The 25,080-nt window shown below is 35.7% G+C and overlaps 1 protein-coding gene across 1 annotated transcript in view; it reads left to right on the top strand.

Annotated features, from left to right (window-relative positions):
- The first annotated feature begins 2,219 nt into the window (after positions 1–2,219).
- The window catches only part of LOC108712382 (phosphatidylinositol phosphatase PTPRQ-like), a 197,893-nt gene continuing 175,032 nt past the window's right edge, over positions 2,220–25,080 (top strand). Inside the window, exons 1-3 of the mRNA XM_041587767.1 lie at positions 2,220–2,312; positions 2,749–2,893; positions 16,320–16,427. Of these exons, the coding sequence (XP_041443701.1) occupies positions 2,220–2,312; positions 2,749–2,893; positions 16,320–16,427 (346 nt within the window). The remainder of the gene's footprint in view (positions 2,313–2,748; positions 2,894–16,319; positions 16,428–25,080) is intronic.

The raw sequence follows: 25,080 nt of genomic DNA, 5'->3' as shown, positions 1-25,080 counted from the left end.
ATCTGAAGTTACCCACGGGACTGTTTGTATGCGCTAACTTCATTTTGGGGCCTCTAAATGCCAGATACTTTGGTAAACTTATGAACAATGGCCACCAAAATGTTCAGAGGAACCCTGGCAATCATATTTAGGGTGCTTTTTCTTAGTACGTAATGACACATGGGTGATATGGTGCTGGGAAGTTGAAGCTTTGAGGCAATTTTCAGATATTTCACCAAAACCGACAACTTTGGGAAAGCCTTGTGACTCAGTAGTTTGGAGCAATAAGGCATGGGTACCCATTTTAGATTCTGTAGAATGTGTACTTTCCAAAAATGTATGGGTTTGGGGGGTAAACATATATTTCTGTGTTTTTACCCCACAAAAATGCAGTCAATGTGTTGCTCTTTCATTAGCTGAAGTTACCCACAGGACTATTTGTATGAACTAACTTCATTTTGGGGCCCCTAAATGCCAGTTACTTTGGTAAACCTATGAACAATGGCCACCCAACTGTTCGGAGGAACCCTGGCAATCATATTTAGGGTGCTTTTTCTTGGTGCATAACGATACATGGGTGATATGGTGCTGAGAAGTTGAAGCTTTGAGGCAATTTTCAGATATTTCACCAAAACCGACAAATGTGGGAAAGCCTTGCGACTCAGTAGTTTGGAGCAGAAAGGCATGGGTACCCATTTTAGATTCGGTAGAATGTGTACTTTCCAAAAATATATGGGTTTTGGGGGGTAAACATATATTTCTGTGTTTTTACCCCACAAAAATGCAGTCAATGTGTTGATTTTTCATTAGATGAAGTTACCCACAAGACTATTTGTATGCGCTAACTTCATTTTGGGGCCTCTAAATGCCAGATACTTTGGTAAACCTATGAACAATGGCCACCAAACTGTTTCGAGGAACCCTGGCAATCATATTTAGGGTGCTTTTTCTTAGTACATAATGACACATGGGTGATATGGTGCTGGGAAGTTGAAGCTTTGAGGCAATTTTCACATATTTCACCAAAACCGACAAATGTGGGAAAGCCTTGCGACTCAGTAGTTTGGAGCAGAAAGGCATGGGTACCCATTTTAGCTTCAGTAGAATGTGTACTTTCCAAAAATATATGGGTTTTGGGGGGTAAACATATATTTCTGTGTTTTTACCCCACAAAAAATGCAGTCAATGTGTTGATTTCTCAGTAGCTGAAGTAAAGTCCTGAACAATTTGGATGTGCTAACTTCATATTGGTGTCTCTAAATGCCAGATACTTTGGTAAACCTATGCATAATGGGTATCAAACTGTTCAGTGGACCCCTGGCAATCATATTTCAGGTGCTTTTTCTTGGTACCTAATATAGTTTGGGATATGCGGAGCAGCAAAATAAAACCTTTGAAATGATTTTTCAGAATTTGAATTTTTTTATGAAAAACCGCTATGTTCAGACAAGCTTTTATGTTTGGTAGTTGGGAGTAGAGAGACATAGTTACCCATTTTGTAATCGGCAGAATGTGTACTTTTCAAAAATGTATGGTTTTCTGGGGTAAACCTACGGTTTCTGGATTTTTTGCCTTGGAATCTAAAGCATGCCGTTTTCTGCCTTAGTGCTTTCAAAATTCGTTAATATACTGCCGGGAGTTTTTGAGGTACAGAAGTCCTAAATCTCCCTAAAACTATACATATCTGGTATTGGCACGTTCGAAAGACATAAGGCTTTCCAAATCAGTTGGATTTTCCTCCGTAAAATGAAATATTTTTCTGGTATAAATTGATATACGATGAAAAATGGTAATTTTTCTTTTTTTTTTTGGTATTTAGCACTATAAATTTTTTTGCACAGGTGGAAATACATGAAAACTCAGGCAGATTTAGAAAGCTCAGTTTCTACCGAAAAAAACAATGTATAGTTTTCCTAGGTAAACTATAGGTTTCCCCTCAGAAAATGCCCCTAAAGTGAGAGAGCACAAAATGTTTCAAAAACGGCTGGCATTTCGCGTAACCAAAATGTGAAATTCTGCTGGCACTTAAAAGGTTAAATTCTTATTGTCACCCCTTTCTTTCTGCCCCGTTGCTGCTTCCACTGCTCTTGTATTTTGGCTACTGCCTATTGCTGGAATGCTACATGTGTGCTACTGTTCTTGGTTAGAAGCAGTAAAACCTGTGCCATGAAAGACTTTTCTATTCTGCAGTTGCCATACATATGTGAACCCGGCGCAATGTTACCAGTTATGCCGTTTCGATGCCTGCAAATGTGGAAGCAGCTGTCTTTGCAGTGCCCTTGCCCACTAAGCCTGCATCTGCAACAAGCATGGGGTCACTGTTTCTTTCTGTGGTTAGTAAAAGATACATTTAAAAGAATATATTAAAACTGGAATTACATTTAGAGAGCTATTTTATTTTATTTACTGTTAACACAAAACTGAACCATAGTGATTCAGTATAGTAAAACACATAAAGGACTATTTATTCATGGGAGAGCAGTGTGCAAAACTGCAAAAATAGACACAGTAGTTAATAATAAGCCTAGCCTACACAACTTAAGGGACAATCAGGGGGACAGACATGCTTACCCACCCCTTATGTACAGTGCTGCTAATGAAGACTACACTGTATTAATAGGAGCAGTTGCAATTCTCTTGGGGTACAGATCTGTAGCAATTCAGTGTGCAGGGCAGGGTGCTTTGTGCAAAAACATTTTAGTATTATAATGCACTATTGTGTTGTCAGCATTGAAAGCTAAAAATTCAACACACCATTTTGTCCTTCAGGGGTCATATGTCTTCAGGGAATGTTATACCATCAGTGCACCTCATTCTGTGGCCGGACCTGTGCTTCTCTTACATCTGGAGAAGTCTGCAGTGATGATGAATGTGTTGAGGGATGCAACTGCCCTGAAGGAAAATAATTTGATGAGTCAGTAAACTTTTGTGTTGGAGTGTAAGTCCATTGCATTTTTATATCAATCTCAACATTTGCATTAAAAATAACCTAGATTGGACACAATCCTTTTGTAAATTTAAGATAAAAGTATAAGACAATCATCCAATATGAATCCTGGCTAACAGGGCTCTGTCTGGCATCTTGTTATCTAAAATATGTTGATTCCCAGTCTGGGGATTTATACATTATTGTATTCAATCTTCTGTTGGGTAGACAATGTGCTGTTTAAGGATGGATGCAGAACAGAAAACTATGTTTTCACTGGGCATTTAGGTTTTCTTTTTATGGAAAAGCTTTCTTTGTCAAACATTAGCTACACTTAGAACCTTCTACTAGACCTGGTGCAATCTACAATAAAGTGGTTAAATGCCTTGGTGCTGGTAAAAATTTACATATATTTAGTGAAAAAAGACCGCACTCACAGGACTTTGTATGAAAAATGAGTGCAGTCTTTTTTCACTAAATATATATATATATAAATATATATATATATGCAGGTGAGAGCACAGAGAAAACAAAAAATGTTTCACTATAAATTCTATTTATCTTCATGCATTATTTTCAGAATGGGCTTTTTGTTTGGTGCTTGTGAGTCATGTCAATGCTGCAAACAGGAAAGAGGGCATTGATCTAAAGGGGTGTTCCTTATATGGATTGATTGGCACTCTTACTCTACATAATAGGGCTCATTTACAATACAATTTATCAAAAGTAATTATTAATCAATGTCAGGACCTCACGGCCCAATTAGCGGAGAAGTCCGGACCAAGGAGGAAGCGCTAGGTGTAATGTCCGATACGTGGTAGCCAAAGGGTTAAACGAGAATCGTGATCAAAGTTCAGGCAGAAGATTTAGGGGCAGGCAGCAATGGATTGTTTTCAAGTACAAGGTAGAATGTCAAGAGTCCAGTAAACAGTAAATATAGAACTGTAACGCACCCAGGAATGCCAAGAAATGCGACCTATATTTGGGCATTGAAACCGCATCTTGGTGTTCCTTATATTTTGAATTTCCCTGCCGTTTTGGACATGATGATGTCACACGTATGTAGAGGTGTGATGACTTCAATACACGGGCCTGGGCGCTGATATCTTGAACCCAATTGATTGCTCCTGACATCCAACACATTTGGGGTGTGCGTATTGGTGGCAATGAACATTGTCTGTTCAGATGAATCAGGCACAAGGGGAATAAATAGGAAGTCTGGAGGTACAGCAACCTTCAAGCTGGCGGTAATTGAAGAGTTCCCTCTGCAAGCTGTGTCAATAGGCAATAGGCATAGTTCCCTCTGCAAACTGTTTTGAATCAAGTAACTTTATATTTAAAATTCACCTGGGATATGGAAGTGTTTTAATGAAACACTGTACATATTTTATGTGATTGGGGGCCAATTTATGAAACCTCAAATTTTTCTGGTTGAGTTTTTATAAGGGAAAAAACCCTAGAAACAGCTAGTCTGAAAATACTCTGAAATCATATAGAGGTCAATGCCAGATGGTCCCTTTAACAACTGGAACATTTTTTTCACCCTCAGGATTCTCAATATTTTTAGACTGGTTTTTCGTTTGATAATCCAATAAATTTGAGTTTTCAGAGCGACAATTTGAAAAAGTTGCACAATTCGGATTGATGCTTGATTTTGTCGCAACTTTTTGTAGCCCAGATTTTTCCGAGAAGCTGTATTGGTAAATTAAGGGGATTCGGGTTTGGGAGTTTGTTTGAATTTCATTTGTTTTTAATAGAAAAAGTCACGTTTTAGTAAATAACCCCCTATGTGAACAGAGTTTGATATTCACAGGGGTTATAAAAATACGGATCATGGAAATATTCAGGTTGGTAAAATCTTTTTTCTTTTTTAACCAAGTGACAGATACTAGTAAAAAACTGTATGCAGATACAATCAAACCACAGCTACCTGTACAAGCAGATTTTTATTTTTTGGAAGCTCTTTATTATAAGACATGAAACAATTGAATTGCTTGAAACTTCAAACTATTATGTTTTTATGTAAACTAATCACATCAATTATTATTTGCCAACTCAGTTATCCCTTTTTTTCTCGCTAGTGAGTGAACCCCTACACTTATATAAACTGGTGAAAAATCAGCTAAATGGCTATCTATAGCTTTTCAACATCTGTCCCTACTAAGCACCATATTAATTCCTCCTCACTTTAATAGAAATTAAGCACTACCACCTTCTTATCAAACTAACTGTCCAGCACAACATCCTACTATAATAATACAATGTATAATTTGCATATAACCATCAGCATGGACAAACAATCAAAGCATGGGCAAACAAGCAAAGTGACTATTTGTTCCACAAATTTACTTTGACAGAGCTACTTATAATTAGTAGCACTATACAGTAATAACAATTCTAATTATAGTAACAAATTGTTTAAAGCTGTGGATCGAGTAAAGGGGTAGCTTACTTTAAAATTCATTTTGATAAGATGTATGCAGTATTTTGAGACATATTTGTTTTTAAAATATTCAGTTAAACATATATAAATGATATAATTATATAATTTATATAATATGTACTGTAAACTTCAATTGCTATCTGATTGCTTACCCTTGCAAGCAGGGCAGAAATTCAGAAGTCAAAATGAAAAATTAATATTAGAGGGCCTGAAAAGAAAAATAAGCCACAGGGGGGCTGTCATCTTGTAACATTGTTAAACATCTTTGCAAGGCCAAGACTACGCACATTCTCAGTGTGATCTGGGCTTCAGTTGGGAGGTTAAGCTCAGGGATCTTCATAAATGATCAAAACAGCACAAGTCAAATAATATCAGCCATCAAAGCTGATACAGCAAGACTGATTAATAATCAGAATATGCGGACTGCACTGGGTCTGCGGATACAAATTTCTACATGCGAATGCTCTACAGGGAAACAAACAAAGCTGCTCGAGTTCTTGGAAATGGGATGGCTTGAAAGTTGCCTTTACATCCCCTTTCGAGACTGCTGTTTAGAGAAAGGAAAGATTTGTTCAAAGGTAAATAGAGCGATCTGAACAAATTGTTGTCTTTATAAAGAAGGGGGGGGTTGAAAGGTCAAGAAATGTTGACTTTTTAAAAAATTAAAACAATAGGCAGAATGTATGTGATTTCAACAGAAGTATTATTTTTGTGTCCATTGTTAGCAAATATGTTTTTAAGTGTATACTGGCCCTTATTAATAAACAATATTACAATAATTGAACAATCTCTTGAATACTGTTGTGTCACATTTACTTTTGGCAAGTTATTTGCCAATTCTTAATCATAGAAGGAAGAAGTAATTTACTATGACACCAGGTGTGGTTAAACTGAGCAACTAGGTCCATATTGGAAATCCAGCACTCGGTGAAGAGAACAGCACTGCTGGGCACAAGCACGCTGTGTGGTTACTACTGGCTATAGGGCAGGTAAGTACAGTTCTCCATTGTGGCTTGGGCAAGTTAAGGTATTGGGGGGCACCCTGCGTTGCTGTAAGTAAATTAATGTAGATAGCGAAGAAGCACGCACTCCATGGGCCAGTCGATATGATAAAAGTCTTTATTCAGAACAGCTAAAACAATGAAACCTGTAAGGTTTCATTGTTTTAGCTGTTCTGAATAAAGACTTTTATCATATCGACTGGCCCATGGAGTGCGTGCTTCTTCGCTATCTACATTGAATTACTCCCCCAGCTACGGGTTCGGGGCGCTGCACCCGGGCCACCTATCGTCTTCGGTGAGTTTCCATACATACAAAGATTGCCGTGATTTAAAAACTTCAATGCTGTATACTGGTTAAAGCTACACCCTGCAACGATAGACCCAGGGTTTCTACACCTGGGTCCTACTCTGCGCTGGGTGAGCCGTTAACTTTATTTTATTTTATTTGGGGACTGAGCCGATAATATTTTTCCGTATGTAAGTAAATTACCCTGAATTGTTCTGTATACAAAATAAATAAATTTAGAAATGTATACATTATTCAAAATGTATATCACCAACTAATGGGGCCCTATACTTTTAAAAATGGGCGTTGGTTGGACAATGCCTCTCCCTTAAAAGCCGCATACTGGCGGGGGAGGATAGATCCTTTTCACTGAAACCAAGGTTCAACAGACACTGATTACACTGAATGCTACTATGCAGTAAGACTTTTTATACTATGGCCGAAAGGCAAACAAGTTAGGGACCGCCATGTGGGGTTTACCTTGACGTGGTATGGTGGCTTTTCAACTTTATGATCATAACTTTGTAACTAAAAACCCCTGTTTTGTAAACTTACTTTTGAGACAGGGGCCCAGGGAATGTGCATTAAAACTAGCACTTCCTTTATACTTAAATATACTATTACTTAGCCTTTAGAGTGCTTCCACACCCCTATTTTTATACATTGTATTGTTGCCAGAAGCTGTGGCTGAGCTTCATGTGGTTTTTAATAGCACCCCATACCCCCCCTTAAACTAATGGGGCCCAATACTTTTAAAAATGGGCGTTGGTTGGACAATGCCTCTCCCTTAAAAGCCGCATACTGGCGGGGGAGGATAGATCCTTTTCACTGAAACCAGGGTTCAACAGACACTGATTACACTGAATGCTACTATGCAGTAAGACTTTTTATACTATGGCCGAAAGGCAAACAAGTTAGGGACCGCCATGTGGGGTTTACCTTGACGTGGTATGGTGGCTTTTCAACTTTATGATCATAACTTTGTAACTAAAAACCCCTGTTTTGTAAACTTACTTTTGAGACAGGGGCCCAGGGAATGTGCATTAAAACTAGCACTTCCTTTATACTTAAATATACTATTACTTAGCCTTTAGAGTGCTTCCACACCCCTATTTTTATACATATCACCAACATGCTCTTTTCCTTGATCTGAATCTATAACATACTAAAATCCTTCCCCCAGCCCGGGGATTATTGTTGGTAATAACTGACATTAACAAGTTATATATGAAATCTGGCCAATTCAATTTGTTTATTAAAAATGGTAACCAGAAGAAGTGACACCTAGAGCCTAGAATAGCCTGTGCTGTAACATGAAGGCAATGGTACATTTTTCATAATGGCCAAGATGGCGTGTTTGCCATGGAACAATCCCCCAAAAATGTAGGATTAATCTAGGCTTTTATTAGCTGGTGTCCCTGCCAATATGCAGCCCTGCTATGAGTAATTGAAAATGTCAGAGCTTCCCAATCAATGCTGCGTAATAAAAAAATAATGCTTGTATCAAATAGCGCAAACAATGCAATGAAAAAAAGGAGTAATTTTGTTCCCACAGCACACATTCAGACTTTCATTTTCTTAAGGTAAAAAGTCATCAGCGGGGACATGAATGAATAAGAAAAGAGACATAAAGCATTAACAATTTAGTAGAGAATTTGCAGCTGAAACTGTAACCTATGATGAGTGAGTAGCTCTTTTCAGAACATTTTTAATTTTAATGAGAGTCTTTCTATATGCAGAGGTTGAAGCCATAGCTACAGTATATGTCTGTAAATAGAAGGATTAGCCCTAATCCACTCAGACTTAATACTAGAATTATTTTGCAGCTGCCATTTTCCTCTTTATATAAAAGGCTGTGCAGAAAAGGCCAAGATCAAATGCACGTTTCTGCCAGCATTGATTCTTAGATTATTATCCATCTAAAGAATAAGATATCAAGTCTTAGTTTTTAACTAACATGTGCAATTTACCCTGTGGAAAATGTAGATTGTATTCAGGTTTGGGAGGAACATTTTCATTATAAACCCTTCCATGAGATGGCTATGACATAGTTTTCAGTGTCAAAATTAAAATTCCAAAGTCCAAATTCCTAAATTCTTTATAGAATTTTTCTTTCTTATTGGGATTATTGCTATTCTAGACTGTTTACATTGCAAGTAATTAATTCTACCATTTTAAAATTTATTCTTGAACCAATAAATGTATTTTTTTAGTTGTAATATTAGTGTGTAGGCAGGCATCTTAGGTCATTGCGCCTGATCCTGTGCTTTCAGAAAGAGCCAGATCTTCACAAAGAAACTGCTTCCAGATAAGCAATTGTTTCTACTACTCAATGTAACTGCAGGAGTCATAGCTGGACTTGGGTGTTTTACTACTGAGTGATATTCTCAACTAGGAGGGGCATTGAAACATTTTTAGCAACGCAGGTGTCAGGAAGCTGTTATATTGTTACCTTTCCATTGTTCTGTCAACTTGGCATAGAATTATTACATATAAAAAGATTTGTTTGCGCTTTTTAAAAACAGATTTCAATGCAGGAATCTGCTGGAAGAACACAATTAACAGGTGCATATTTTAAAAAAACAATACTAAGGATGATGTATAGCATATTAATATAATATATATCTCCCATGAGAACGACATGGGAGAAATATCACTTATAATTTCCAATGAAAGCACAGGTCAGATTTGTATTAGTCAAACAAGTTCCATTCAGAGTTTATTTTGATTTTCCAGGATATAAGTAAATTGCTAAATAATGTGCAGTTCAAGAAATAAAGAAAACTTTAGCAGTGTGAAAAGTTTTCTCTTGTTACATCTAAAACTGACACTTATTTTGTTATACAAATTGCTTTTGGATGTCAATCAGAAAACATTGAGTTTGTAGAAGATGGTGTGAGAGCAAAACAGACAAATGGAAGAGATATTTTTGAAGAATAATCTAGTTAAATCTATTGTACAGCACACACTTACTTGGCTGGATTTTCTATAATATAGTTTGTATACATGTGAAATCATTCTCCGGGTATAACGGGAGTTCATGAACATAGCTTGAAGAAATACTATGGCAAAATGCCTGCAGGTTTCTCATCACCCAGGCTATATGACTCAGGTGATGAAAATCCTGGCTGTGTGGTTTTGTCATATTAAAAGTAGGCTCATTGTGTAGGGAACAGGTGCAATACATGGCTTGTCTTCTGGCCAATGGGCTGTGATTCTTAAATGAAGCAAACTAACTCACAAAGGCTAATTTGTTCATGTCTGCTGAATTGCATTGAGTAATTGATGAAGTATTGTACCTACCTTTGAATTAAAACTAATTAAGAAACTGATAGTGATCTGTTGGCAGATAATTCTTCAGATTATTGTGAGGATCTTTTTTTATACAGTAGTCTGTCTTTTTCATTCATTTTTATTTAAGAAGTAAAATATATATACAGTATATGTATATTATATAATGTGAAGAACAGATTGATGAAAGGCTGAAAAACAGAAGAATTCACCATGGAAAATACATTGTTAAATCCAAAGCACTGGTTATCTGTTTTACAAGCGATAATTACAGTATCTGTACCACTTGTAAAAAGATAAGTGCTAATAAATCAGGTCCTCAGTATTTAGTGCTAAAAAATACTTATTATCTAATTTTTTATTTGTCATATTCAATAGGGGTTATATCATATAAAAACTATTGGGCTGATTTATTATTGACAGTTGTTTTACTGAGTTGTTACTATGGTTAGTAATCATTAAAAAAATAAACAGATGTTTTTAGCGAAACTACTATTAACTGTGTGGGAATGATTTCCTCTAGTGTGGGAAAGAGCAGTCCCAACGATTAATCCTCACAGTCAATTGCATTGAAGATCATATATGTTGGGGGTGTTAGATCTCTGTGCTGTCTTTGAGCTCTAACAACCTAAAGAACAGAATGGTTTGATAAATTTGTCAAACACTTTTTATGACAGTCAGAAAATATTTTTGGAGACAGGTCATTTTTTAGCAAATGAGAAAAATTGGAACTGCTGGGATTCCCCAGTTCAAATTTCAGTAAATCTGGCCCTTTGGCTTATGATTTTAAAACAGTTCACTTTTGTCCATCTTGCAGTCTTATAGACAAACACAAGTCTTATGCAGCAGTTGATCAAATGATTATTAATGTGAAATGTTTTAATCTGTGAGCATTTACTATAGTTTTGATGTATACGTGACTGTTTAATGATATAATATGTGAATGTTTATGGTAAGATTATTAAAAAGACTGTATGGAAAATTTGTGAACAGTAAATTGTAACCTCACATGTTAAGATGATGCTCCATGAAGAATGAAATACAGCTGTGGGCTTTCACTCAGTATCAATGCAACGGTGCTGTTTTATGAGTCACTTCCCAAATGGAAGCAAGAATCTTTAGGAGTTTTACATTTCCAGCTGAGTGATAGAAGAGATGGAAACATAAGTCAAATCAGTGCTCATGATATGTTCTAAGCAGTGCAACAAAACCAGTCCATGCTGTATTTGAATACACTCTCCTCATCATGTTTAGCTCTGATGAGGTGAAAATGTGTAAGGTTGGTGATTGATTTATGGTTGTAATAAATGCATCCTTTTCCTTTATTGGTTGTCTGTGCTGTAACGTATTCATTATGTTTTTATATACAAGACCATGGTGACAAACCCAGAGTGGGCAGCTTTTTCAAAGACATTTGATTTGCTGTTTCTTGTCACAAGAAGCATGTGAGATATTCGGTTTCCACTGTAATGATGAAGCATGTGAGATAAGATGTTTGTTTTGTTTCCAGGACATATAAAGTATATCTTTTAAGAATAATAGTTAGTGATGGGCGAATTTGCACAGTTTCGCTTCGCGAAAAATTTGCGAATTTTGGCTGAAATTTGCGAAACGGCAAAAAATTGTCGAAACGGCTCCTGCGTCTCGTTTTTGACGCCAGCACCCGTTTTTGACGCCGGTGCCCATTTTTCGACGCCGGCGTCCGGCGTCCGTTTTCTTCTTTCTTCTTCTTGACTCCGCCAAATTTTTTGCCCGAATTTTCGTGGGTGTTTTGCGAATTTATTCGCTGGCGGCGAATCGCGCAAATTCGCCGCAAATTCGTGCCTGGCGAATAAATTCGCCCATCACTAATAATAGTGTATGTGTGATGCTTTACTCCAGTGTGTGCGTGTGTTTGCATGGGAGTACTGTCTTTTTTGAAAGACTTTCATGTTTCTTAAACACAACTCTGCATGAATTGAAATAATGCATTTATCAGTAACCTTATAAGAAAGTCTCTGTACTCCTTGCTTTACAGATTCATGGCCACTGCGCATATTTTACTACATTGTTAAATCTGGCATCAATCAATCAATACAGCAATAAGTTTAGCCTTCTGGAACAAGTTAAGGAATCTCTTTATGTCTTTTTAAAACCAAACAAATACCTCCTAAGCTTAGCACCACAACAATGGTATTATTGTATTATTATCTTTATTTATTTATGGTCGGTCGATTATTTTTCAAACCATTATGTGACTGTTCTGCACTAACCTATATCCAGATGTTTATGTATAGATTGTACACAAGTGTATAGATTGTACACAATTACAATGGAAGAACTCTAAGCTGATAAAGTTCTGTTATGAAAATATATTAAATATTTCATTAAAATAACTACTTTATGGGGTTTATTTCTGTTTTATTAATCAAAAGTGTTCATGAAGTATTTGCTAATAAGGCACCGTTTGTTGCAAAGAGTATAATATTATATAAACATTGTAGTATGATAAAACTTTATATATATATATATATATATATATATATATATATATATATATATATATATATATATATATATATATATATATATCAAGCAAAATGTTGCCATTCTATGATATATTAAATCTATAAAGCTTGAGATGCATGCTTTGTTGATTTTACTATTATTGCCTATGGCAGGGGTGGCCAAAAAGTAGATCGGATTCGAATCTACCAGTAGACCTTTAGCTGGTGATCAGTAGATCTCAAGACACTGTCAACAAACAGCTTGTCTAAATCACCCTCCTGTTTCATGCTTTTCATTCTGATATTTATTTCGATAAGGTTGCGTAAGAAATGGGTGTTTGTTAAATATAAAATTATTCTCATAAATCATCATTTAAGTAATATTTTCCATGGAACAGAAACTGCATATATAACATTATATATATGAGCCTTTGTGCTACTGTAGGAGAAGCTGACTGGAGATATGAATTGATAAATTGTAAAGTAATAGGCAGAAATTAACATGGTACTTTGGACCGATGCACAGCAGCTACCAGATTTTTTTTTTTTTTATCAAAATGATACAGGTGTTTATTGGCAGCATCTTACACCCTCATCAAGTTAACGTTCAAGCTCAGTGGAGCTGAAATTCCAGCCTCATGCAGGGAAACTGCATAGTAATAATGATAAATGATAGATTGAGCCTATTTAGTCTTGCCAAATTGGGACTGGCAAGGACTACAGAGTCTGGCATGCGTAACAAGGAGTCTTATTTGAATAGATAAAGAACAATTCTTCACAAAACACCACTCATTGATATAAGGAGCATGATAATCATTTCTGGGGATAGGTGGAGTGTTAGGTGGCACAGTTCCAGGCTAACAATAGTACTAGTGAAACACTGTCTTTTCATAAATGGTTGCTTGTGATATCTTAAATACTTTGTTTACTTATCTACTTACAAAAAAATGTAAAATACAGATACAGAGATTCAGACCCCATGAAAACACATCAGAAAATAGTTATTTATTGGGTATAGTTAAAAACATATACATCATAGTTGTGACATATACCCCACGTTTCGTGGCGTCTCGCGGCTTCCTCCGAAGCATAAGGTATGCAAACCCCCAACACCAATTAATAAGACACCGTAGACCACACCCCATAAAAACATTAACCCCATTTCGGGAATTATACAAATATTATACTAATAATAATTAGAAACTCAATTCTAAAATATAACAACTTTAAGCAGCCAGACATACTGGTCTTTAGGGGTTTAATTCAGTAATATTGTGCAATTTCAATTGTATATCTTAAATCACACTATAACAGAGGATGCATTAAATTATGTTATAATACATATTACATCTGTTATAGTGTGATTTAAGATATACAATTGAAATTGCACAATATTTCTGAATCAAACCCAAACAAATCAAACTGAATCAAGCGGGGTTTGGAGACATCGCCTTCTTACTGCTGCTGGATGAAGAAGAGCTGGAGAAGGCGATCGGGCAGAGGAAACGCTGTCAGTGAATAGCTACGAGGAGAAATCGAGTGCTGCAGATGGATGGTCGCCCTTTCGCTATTTCTGAAGAGGACAGGAAGTGGAGTTTCTGTAAGTTATTTCTTAATAAAGGCTTTGCTATTTTAAATTTTAATTTGTGTTGAGGTTTCTTTTTCGTTGTATTCTAACAATTTTTTTTAATTCCTTTAAAAAACTCAGAATAATGTTAATTCTACTCCCTGTGATTCTCAAATACACATGTACATTGAGCACCATTGTGAATTACCAAATACACAAATCAGCAGAATGAAGTTGGGGAAATATATCTAATTGTGCTTAAAAAGTGATCTGTTTCTAGGTACCAATGAATTGCTATCCCTGGAAGTCTAGTTGTAGTTCTAGTAGTACTGCCCTTGTACTTCAAGCATGCAACATTTCTGAGAAATGTAAATAAAATAATGCAGTACTTGATAAATGTATTTCGAATTGTCCAGAACAGAGACATATATAAACACATCTATTCATGTGAACTTAAACAAAGTGTCATATTTTATAAATATTTTTTACTAACAAGCTTGTTATCACATTATACACATAATTTGGAAAGATAAACTTTATATGAAAGAATATATATTATATACATTGTGGACATGTACAAAATCGCATATTTCTCTTTCTAGAGTGCAATATGTCTTTGTGTGAAAAGCCTCTAACATGTAAGACTGGTGAACGGCTGGTTGCGGATTATAAACCTGAGACATGCTGCCCAAATTATTCCTGTGGTAAATTTATATCTGTTAATTCTAGCCGATATTGTTTCCGTGTTGTTTATACTAAATATGGCTGTTTAGTTAAAAGAATATTAATGATCTTGATTGTGTAAGTATCTTGTGGTCATGTTTTTTTCCTTGAGATATAAAAAATGTATACCCTGCACAGTGATGTGACAGGGTGCAAAATGCTAAATACATGTGGTTGGAGCACAATGATTTTTGCATGTTTGCACCCCCACCCTACTCCCTAACTTGAGCACATGTCAGTTAGGAATTGCAGGAAGATGCAGTGTGCTAAGATCTCCTGTACTTACAGTCTGCCCTTTGGCAAAACATCACTGTGCTCTGCACTTCATCATGAATTTTTAATCCATTGAAAGTTGGAGAGCAGCATAGGCCCAGAAGCAAAAAATGTTGCACTCTTGAGTGAGCTAGCACTTAAATATAAAGTGCAACCACATATTAATTTCTGAGGACAATTGTCAGAACATTAGTCAACACTATCATGGGCTTTGAGAAAAAAAAAGTACTGTAGGTGCAATTTATTAGTGTGAGATTACAAATACAATTCTGTTTCTTATTCTTTTAGTAGAAATAAAGCCTTTTCTAAGATAAAGGCGTATATGCTAAATGAGCGCAAAGGACAAACAATTTGGAATTCTCCATGTTCTGATATACATGCTCTGCAGCTTGCACCTGATGTTTCAATCTTGGTGCCAAATAAGTGTTCCTTTCATAATGGCATTTTAGCATTTTGGAGTGTTCAGCATAATAGAGTTTAAATACAGCGTATTTTAAATATATTATACATATTGATCATATCTCCTTTTAGCACCTCTTCTCCTATGTAACCAATCCGAGCATGGCCAGCATATATATCATAACATAAATAGCACACGGTGGGGCTCATTTACAAACTTTGTGTAGCACAGACTGATTGGCACAGTGAATATATCTGCCCTGGACATGATTATATTTATAAAGTTGTGGTTTATTTAATGTGCAAACAGAATTATGAATTATTTTTTTTGCTCTGCGAATGTCCATAAAAATCACAAAATGCGAATATTAATGCACACACTAACAGCACAACTTTGGTGCCGGAGAAAATATTTGCAAAACAGTTTTGCAAATTGCAAAATTAAAATTGCTCTCAATGCTATTTTCAACAGCCTCGTACAGTGGCTGCACTCAAGCAAACACCCATCTCATTTATGAGCCATTTGCAAAAAGTTCTTCACAATGAGAATTTGCAATAACGGAAAGATGGGCACAACAGTGCAATATTCTAGCTTATAGGAAAAAAACAGTGGAAATACAACTATTTGTGAATAAATATACGCTGCGCGGACTTTATCAATGTTATCTTGTTGGCTCTTGCTGCTGTTGGTGCCTACTCTGCTTGAAGACAGCATTCTTGAATGATGCTTACAGACACTATATGGTGTATATGGTTATTTACTCTTGATATGGCTGATGGAGTTATACTCTAGACATAGCCTAAAAGCACAAAACCTGGCTAACACGGAATGAAAATATTATTAAAATTGCTTGTTTAAAAATAAAAGTATATGCATAAATCACTTCAAAACTTGCAAATACCTCTGCTGTTTATTTCAATATCAGTTTTCTTTTCTTCCCTTAGAATGTGACCTTTCTGCTTGCCCAAAATCTTTAGCACCAAACTGCAGTGAGGATCAGATCCTAGTGGAGGCAAGGCAAGAGGACCCATGCTGTTTCACTTATATTTGTGGTAAGAAAATAGCTAACATTTTCATGTTTTAATTTTCTTGATTTAAACTCAGATTAAATAACGCTATATTTGAGTATTACTTTTTAGTATTATTGGTACCACGTTGAAGTCATCTGCACCTTGCTTTCAATATCTACAGAAAAATGACTATTACACTCTTTAATATGTAATGTTTATTTTGATTTAATATGTAATATTTATTTTGATTTAATATGTGATGTTTATTTAGATTTCAAATGTTAATTTTTTTATATAACTGAGTATTCTCCCTAAAATGACACTATATTAAATCAAACAAAAATATGATTCTATAATTATAACTGTTGTTTCCATTGAAATATATGAAGCCTTTCTAACATCCTCCTCTAGATGTTGGCTCTTCCTGTTTAATGGATATAAAAGACAGCATGGAACTTGAGTTCTAGCTGTTTCACTGTAATAATGTACAAAACATTAATAATGATTTATTTTACACATATGTAGTTCGTGAATCCTGTACAGAACCTGTTCCATTTTGCAGACAAGGGGAAATCCTTACTGTCTATCTGAACATGACACATCAGTGTTGCCCTCATTATATTTGCGGTAAGAATATTTTCTAGTGCAGTGTGTTATGGGCCACGTTTAATGAAATTTTCCTGATTCAATATTATTTTTCTCTTTAATGTGTGATGAAAATCTGTGTTCTACACCACAACTTCAGTGTGCGGCTTACACTAAACTGGTTAAAAAGAAAAGCCTTGGAAACTGTTGTCCACTTTAGTCTTGTGGTTAGTATGATTGCATTTTATTATGTGTAAAGTTCAGGGGGAGTGGGATCGCCCATGCACTATGGCCACAACACAGTAGTAGAATATATGTCTTTTTTATTCCTTGTTCAAACAAACAAACTGTATCTTCAGCAGGTAACATTAACAACGTAAACAAGCTGTATCCTCAGCAGGTAAAGTAAGTCAACTTAAACACAGTCTTCAGCATAAAGCAACACTCACCTTCATGCACATCAGAATTGAAAGAAAACTGTTCATATTCCCATTCAGGGATCAGGCTCACCTAGCCTTACAAAGCTTTTGATTCCAAGTCAGGAGAGCAGTTTCCAAACACACTTCTCTCTTGCAGACCTCACGTGTGTCTACCAACCCCCCTCCTGAACTCTCAGGGCTCTCTTAACTCCTGCACCGCTGCAGTAATTAGCCCTGCTGTGCACCCTCCAGGTACCTGAATAAAGGGGAAATATACCTGCTGTCCAGGACCCACCCCTGGAGTCCTGTACATATGATAAACCTAATCACAGTTTAATCACACTTGTCCAAAACAAAAACAGGTCTGAGTTTGATCCCAGCTCCTTCTGACATTGAGCAGGTATCTTAACCTCTTTCTATTGCACCTTCCCAAACTATAAAAATATAGGTTTGCACAGTGGTTAATAATAAACAAGAGCATAATTAACTTTTCAGTGGCAAGTCTTAAGATGTATTGCTTAGCTTAAATAAAACAAAGCTTCAGAATATATAGTATGGCAACTATATATATATATATATATATATATATATATATATATATATATATATATATATATATATATATATATATATATATATATATATATATATATATATATATATATATATATATATATATATGTAGAAAGGCTGTGGCACACACTTACTGGAGCAAGGACCCAGGTGCTATTCAGAAAAAGTTATATATCCATGTAGAAAGCTGAAGCACACTGGGATTTGTCAAGATTAAACTTATTTTATTTTATAAGATCGGAATAAAATAAATTTTATCTTGACAAATCCCAGTGTGCTTCAGCTTTCTACATGGATATATATATATATATATATATATATATATATTTCTTTTTAAAGGAGCTTGCATGATATGGATGATCTAGACGTGGGCACAACGTTTACAAGAGTCTTTGCATATTGCGCTTACTTTGAATCCACACAGTAATAATAGATACAATATATTGGTATAGGAGTTATGGTAAAGCTTTTTTAAATGAATGCTACATGAATTTCAATCATAGGTTCATGCAGAGAAAATGAAAGTAAAAGTATTAATAATATTACAATAAAATAACACAGGAAACCCTTTATACTCACAAATGTATCTATGAAATTTTATGCAATAACCTTGATATTTGCCCCCAAACCCACAAAATACTAATGAATCTATCTATTAAATATTATGCACCATTTTATCCAATACCTAATTACTTTGTATATTTTCCAGTTTTAGAATTTGACTGCAAAAAGCTCATTAGACTTAGAACGTTGTTTTTGCTATAGTTTAAATATGGAACACATACTAATTACAATATAATTTACCCCTCTGAAATACAACTAAAAGTGGTAGCCTTTCAATTAAGATATGCTTCTACCCTTTGAACTTAGCTATCATGTAGGTTGCTTCTCACAGGAGTGAGTTATATAGAATAGGTTACCACACATTCGATATGTGTCTGTATGGTCCTTGCTAAAAGTAATGTCTAATTGATAACCCACCAGCACACCCTGGCCTCTCAATCAAAATTGGTCTGATGCACGTTAAGAGGTATCGGCACCTCCAAAGTATATCAAACAAGAAGAAAGACTTGCTAAAAGTATATATATATATTTTCCACTGATTTAATAGTAATATTGCAAGTATAAAGCAATTAAAAAGTAGTATTATGATCATATATGACCAATAGATTGTTGACCAAAGTGGACCAAACACAGATCAATACGTAAATAAATGAATGCCTTTGCTCTGTGGTCTATAAATCCCTGTACTAGCTCAATGCAATTTTTTGCATACCTAATGGCCCAATATATGACTCTCGTCCACAATGAGCAAGTCACTGTTGGATTTGAATAATTAACTTAGTAAAATTGAGCCTGGCTCTGAAGTACTTCAGGGCCACTTAGGGCCACTCAAGAACTTATCCAAATAGTATCCCACCAGCTCACCCTGGCCTGTGCAAAATAAAAAATGTTTCTAATATAGTTAGTTAGCTAAAAATGTAATGTATAAAGGCTGGAGTGACTGGATGTCTAATATAATAGCCAGAACACTACTTCCTGCTTTTCAGCTCTCTTGGTTTACACTGATTGGTTACCCTGGTTACCAGGCACTAACCAATGAGAGACTTGAGGGGTGGCCACATGGGTCATATCTGTTGCTTTTGAATCTGAGCTGAATGCTGAGGATCAATTGCAAACTCATCTATTTACCCAGTTTTTATTTTTACATTGAACTGTTCCTTTAAGGGTTTACATCCTACATCTACCAGTTTATACACACATATATTATATAAAAGTTCTGATGTTATTATCCTTTGCTAGAGCCACAGGTTCTGTGAATAAAATAGACACTTTTACTAATAGTCCATATATATAAATTTGGAAAGAAAACCCTCCAAAAACAAGAGGTCTGTGTCTTTCAGGGAATCACAGTACTACATCCTGGGCAATCATTGATCCAATATGTGGATGGGGAGCTCTGTTACACAGTACAGTGTTTACCTGAAAAAGATGAAATATAGTGGGTTCAGTTCCATGGACATTTCAATTCTGAACTGCTCAAAACAGTGTGGAGATGTAAGTATTAATTTGTGACTAGATAGAGAACAAGGTAATAGAAACAACTCAAATTAGGCAGGCAGATTACAATGTACTCAGTACTCAGTATCACACCTTTCCCTTTGTAGTCTATGGAGGTAGCTCTCAAAAACAAGTGATTCTGATGTTGTGTGGTTCCTATTGCTGTGTAGCTTGTTTGCAGAGAGATATGAAACATGTTCCATCAATATGCCTGTATAAATATGTTTTATTTTATTGCTGCTTACTAGTATAGTATTACTTTATGCTGGACACCATAATAAGAAGCCACTTAGTACAAAAACTCCAGAAAATTAAGATGGGCCAACGAGGCCTGGAATTGTGTTTAGTGATGGGTTACTGAAAAACTAACCGCAACATGGAATCTGTGTAAATGATATATGCATTTACTTTTGTTTTTTTTTCTCCTGTTGCATGCCATTGTTCTTCTTTCAGGGACCTTTTGCTTAATTCACTTCTACATACAATATGTCCACAATATGGGCATTATTTATTAAAACTTGAATTTTTTTGGTCTAGTGTTTGAAGGAGAAAAAAGTTTTAGAGGAAAAATAAAGTTGACTTTTTTAAAATTTATTTCATGTAGATACTCCAGCTGAAAAAATCATGTAGAAATCAATAGCAGATGGTCCCTTTAACAATTGGAACATGTTTTTACCTTCAGGATTCTCAATAGTTTCAGGCTGTTTGCGTTGGTTTTCGTTTGATAATCTAAATTTGAGTTTTCTGGCCACAATTTGATAAAGTTGCACGATTCAAACTGATGCTCAATCTTGTCACAACTTTTTGTTGCACTGATTTTTTAGAGAAGTTTTATTTGTAAATTAAGTAGATTCAGGTTTGGGAGTTTGGTCAACTTTTTTTGTTTAAAAAAGTGAGAAAAAGTTGAGTTTTAAGGAGAAGGAAAGGTTAAAACTAAGTAAGCCTTATCAGAAAGGTCCATCTAAATATACCAGTAAACCCTCAAAGTAATGCTGCTCTGAGTCCCCTGTCAAAAGAAACACTGCATTTCTTTCCTTCTATTGTGTACACATGGGCTTCTGTATCAGACTTCCTGCCTTCAGCTTAAACCTCATTGCCCTGGGCAAGAGCATGCTCAGTTTGCTCCTCTCCCCCCACCCCTCCCTTCTCTACTGTAATCTGAGCCCAGAGCAGGGAGAGACTCAGGCAGGAAGTGATATCACACCACATTAATACTGCAGCTCCTATTCTAAACAAACAGAGAGTTTCTAGAGCTTTTTACTTAGGTATGGTAAAACATTCTACAGAATAAATATAGCATTCTAGTTGTATTATTGCAGCTAATCTATTGGCAATAAAATGCCTCTGTAGCTTTCCTTCTCCTTTTAGTAAATAATCCACTATGTGTTATAGCACATTATTAACATACAGGAGGGCCACCTCCTTCAGACTCCAATTTAAGCAAATAATTATTGTTGAGGATTTTTCTGTAATAACGGAACAGTACCGTATACTTGATTTTAATTACATTGGTATGGTAACCAACTACGATAGTGATGGCAAAAAACTACCCTCAACTGGAATGTGGGCTCTATTAGTCCGCAACTTTGGTTGGGGTAATATATATTTAGCCAAAAGGTGCCCTTTAAGGCATTGTGAACCAGTTTACAGAAAGATCCCTTATCTAGACCTCAAGCATTCTATATAATAGAGACCATGTCTATACCTATAAATGTTTTGCTAGCAGAAAATTTCATTTGATACTACTTCATGTTTCTTAAGAAGAAGTATCCTGTACAATAGCTTATTGAAGAAAACCTGATCTCTTGTTTTTGACCTTCTGTACTTACAACTTATATGAAGTCATAGTTGCTGAATGATCATATTGATTAGAAATTAACCTGAGACTTTCTATTTCATAGAACCAAGTCTATACACCATTTCCAAGCCATCAGATGTGTTGTGGTACATGCAAAAATGTGTCATGCTCCTTCTACAGTGATAATGAAACACTAGTTTATCATAGTTAATATATCTCTTATTTTTTGAGTGTCCTGATTTTTAGATAATGAATTATGTCTAACAAGATGCCCAAGATACCTTCTAAAAGATTTGTGAAGGAATACCCATTATTGAAGATAAAGAAGAATAAAAAACAAAAGCAAATAGAAGCTACAGTTTGTTGTAGAATGATGAAGAATGATATTAACATTAAAGCCCCACACGTTGTAGTTACTTTGAACTCGAAATTCAACCAATAAAAATTTATTAAAGAAACCAAATTTACAAAATTTGGGTGAATAAGATCGACCCGAGACCTGCAGAATGTCTGCATTCTAGTAACAGACTTTCAGTACAACACGTACAGAGTTTGTGTCAATGTCAGCTTGCTCTTTATTGTGCAAAGCAGATGCTATAGGCATATTAGTGCATGATGTAAGTATAGAAGAGCACAAGTAAACAGAAATTCTTTAATTAATAGCATTTTAATTTCTGACCTCTAATTAAGCCATGTGACTGTTAATGAACCTTTTATGTCTTTTAAATGTATAACAGTGGTCTAAACAAAATCATTTCTTCTCTTTAAAATCCTTTCATAGTTTTATTGCACCTTCAGCATAACTAAATATTCAAAACCACAGCAGTACCACACAGTAGACTACAGTGTGTCCTTGTTTTATTTGAAAAGCGAGAAGTTTCAATACATTGTCTATGCAACTAATGATGCAGAAGGAAACACTTTAATGCCCCGGCTGATATTATATTATAATTCTTCGGTTCTGTTATAGTATGTATTTACAATGCCACATGTCTCAATGTATTATTGGTACAGCAGGAGGGGGCACATATGTGCCTAAAGCTGGCCAAAGATGCAAAGATCCGATTGTACGAATCATCGTACGATCAGACTTTCCCATCTCCTGACCCGCCACTAACCATTCAGATCAAAGTCTTACCAGTCAGATTAGTTAAAGAACAGATCAGCAATGTTCTGCCCCTGACAGCAATCGTACGATATATATGTCCAACCAAAGCTAGTGACAGTCTCCCACTGAAAATCGTACGATTGGCAATACACGCAGAGATATTATTGGCAGCCGACAGAAATTTTCTAACCTGTCCGATCGACCAAACGACCGATCTCCGCCGGAAGAAAAATGTCGGGACTCTCCACACACGATTCGAAAATCGTACAAATCCTCGATTCGTACGATCAGATCTTTGCGTCTATGGCCAGCTTTACCCTTCTCACTCCTCTTGAACAGAGAGTTGCCAAACTCATTTAGTGACAAGTTGCAAGTATCTATGCTTAAAAGGGGAGCACAGAAATCTGTGACAATTTTGCAATAGAAGAATTCAAATCGCAAAAAAATGGAGGGAGGTAGTATTCTCTTACTGCTATCTTGCTTTCCCTTTGTTGAATATACTTGGCTTTTTAGTTAAATAATGATGAAGGCCCTTTATAAATTTGAAACCTGTATTAACATCAGATGCTAGAACATGTGCCACCAGTACTTTACAATTCTGACTTGGTGTAACTGAAGCTGTATTGAATTTAGTAAGAATGAAAGATGTGGATCAGTAACATATATTTAACACATCTACATTCTATTAGTCATCCTTTTTGTAATTCATCTAACTAAGACCAAGGTATTCTGCACTCATAAACGATAACATAATTAGGTTTAGGATATAAAATGCCATTATCAAAGATAAACATAGCTAGAGCTAATATATGAGCAGCAATCACAAACAAATATTGAGAGAGAGACAACATGACTGTATATTACTGAACAGTGATATAAAACAACAGGATTAGAAGTGGGATGAAAAATACTGCACTTGGAAAATGAATATTAAAGGGATACTGTCATGGGAAAAAAAATTTTTTTCAAAATGCATCAGTTAATAGTGCTACTCCAGCAGAATTCTGCACTGAAATCCATTTCTCATAAGAGCAAACAGATTTTTTTATATTCAATTTTGAAATCTGACATGGGGCTAGACATTTTGTCAATTTCCCAGCTGCCCCATGTCATGTGACTTGTGCTCTGATAAACTTCAATCACTCTTTACTGCTGTACTGCAAGTTGGAGTGATATCACCCCCTCCCTTTACCCCCCCCAGCAGCCAAACAAAAGAACAATGGGAAGGTAACCAGATAACAGCTCCCTAACACAAGATAACAGCTGCCTGGTAGATCTAAGAACAACACTCAATAGTAAAAACCCATGTCCCACTGGGACACATTCAGTTACATTGAGAAGGAAAAACAGCAGCCTGCCAGAAAGCATTTCTCTCCTGAAGTGCAGGCACAAGTCACATGACATGGGGCAGCTGGGAAATTGACAAAATGTCTAGCCCCATGTCAGATTTCAAAATTGAATATAAAAAAAATCTGTTTGCTCTTTTATGAAATGGATTTCAGTGCAGAATTCTGCTGGAGTAGCACTATTAACTGATGCATTTTGAAAAAAATTTTTTTTCCATGACAGTATCCCTTTAACTAAGGCACATTGTACTGTAATAGAGCATATTTTGATTAATCGAATTGAGATGGAATATATGTTACAAACATAACACAAACATATTTGAGAAATAAGGTGCCACCCTAGATATTTAACATGACTGGAAGCAAATATGAAGTGCCACTTTAGAAAGATAACTTGGGGGTGATTTATCAAGGGATTTCTGCCACAATTCCAATTTTTTTCCACAAAAAGCTCACAAATTCAAATGATATTTTCTAAAACTTGAATGTCTGGTATTTAGTGAAAAAGAAGGTGGATTGATCAATGCACATTCCCTGGTCCCCTGTCTCAAAAATAATCCAATAACTATGCAAGTGCATGTATTTACAAAAACAGGGGTTTTTAGTTACAAAGTTATATATATATATATATATTGGTAAGCCACCATACCATGTCAAGGTAAACCCCATATGGTGGTCCCTAACTATTTACCTCCAGTCATAGTATTCAAAGGCTGGCACCTCCCTGCATTGTAGCATTTCTTGGGATAAGTGTCACCTGATCTGGGCATTGATTTCACTCAGAGGGCTTAGTCCTCCCCTGCCA

This window comes from Xenopus laevis, chromosome 3S, assembly GCF_017654675.1.
Source record: "Xenopus laevis strain J_2021 chromosome 3S, Xenopus_laevis_v10.1, whole genome shotgun sequence".
NCBI classification, from domain to species: Eukaryota; Metazoa; Chordata; class Amphibia; order Anura; family Pipidae; genus Xenopus; species Xenopus laevis.
The sequence above is the reverse complement of the archived record's forward strand: the minus strand, read 5'-3'. Positions and strand labels throughout refer to the sequence as shown.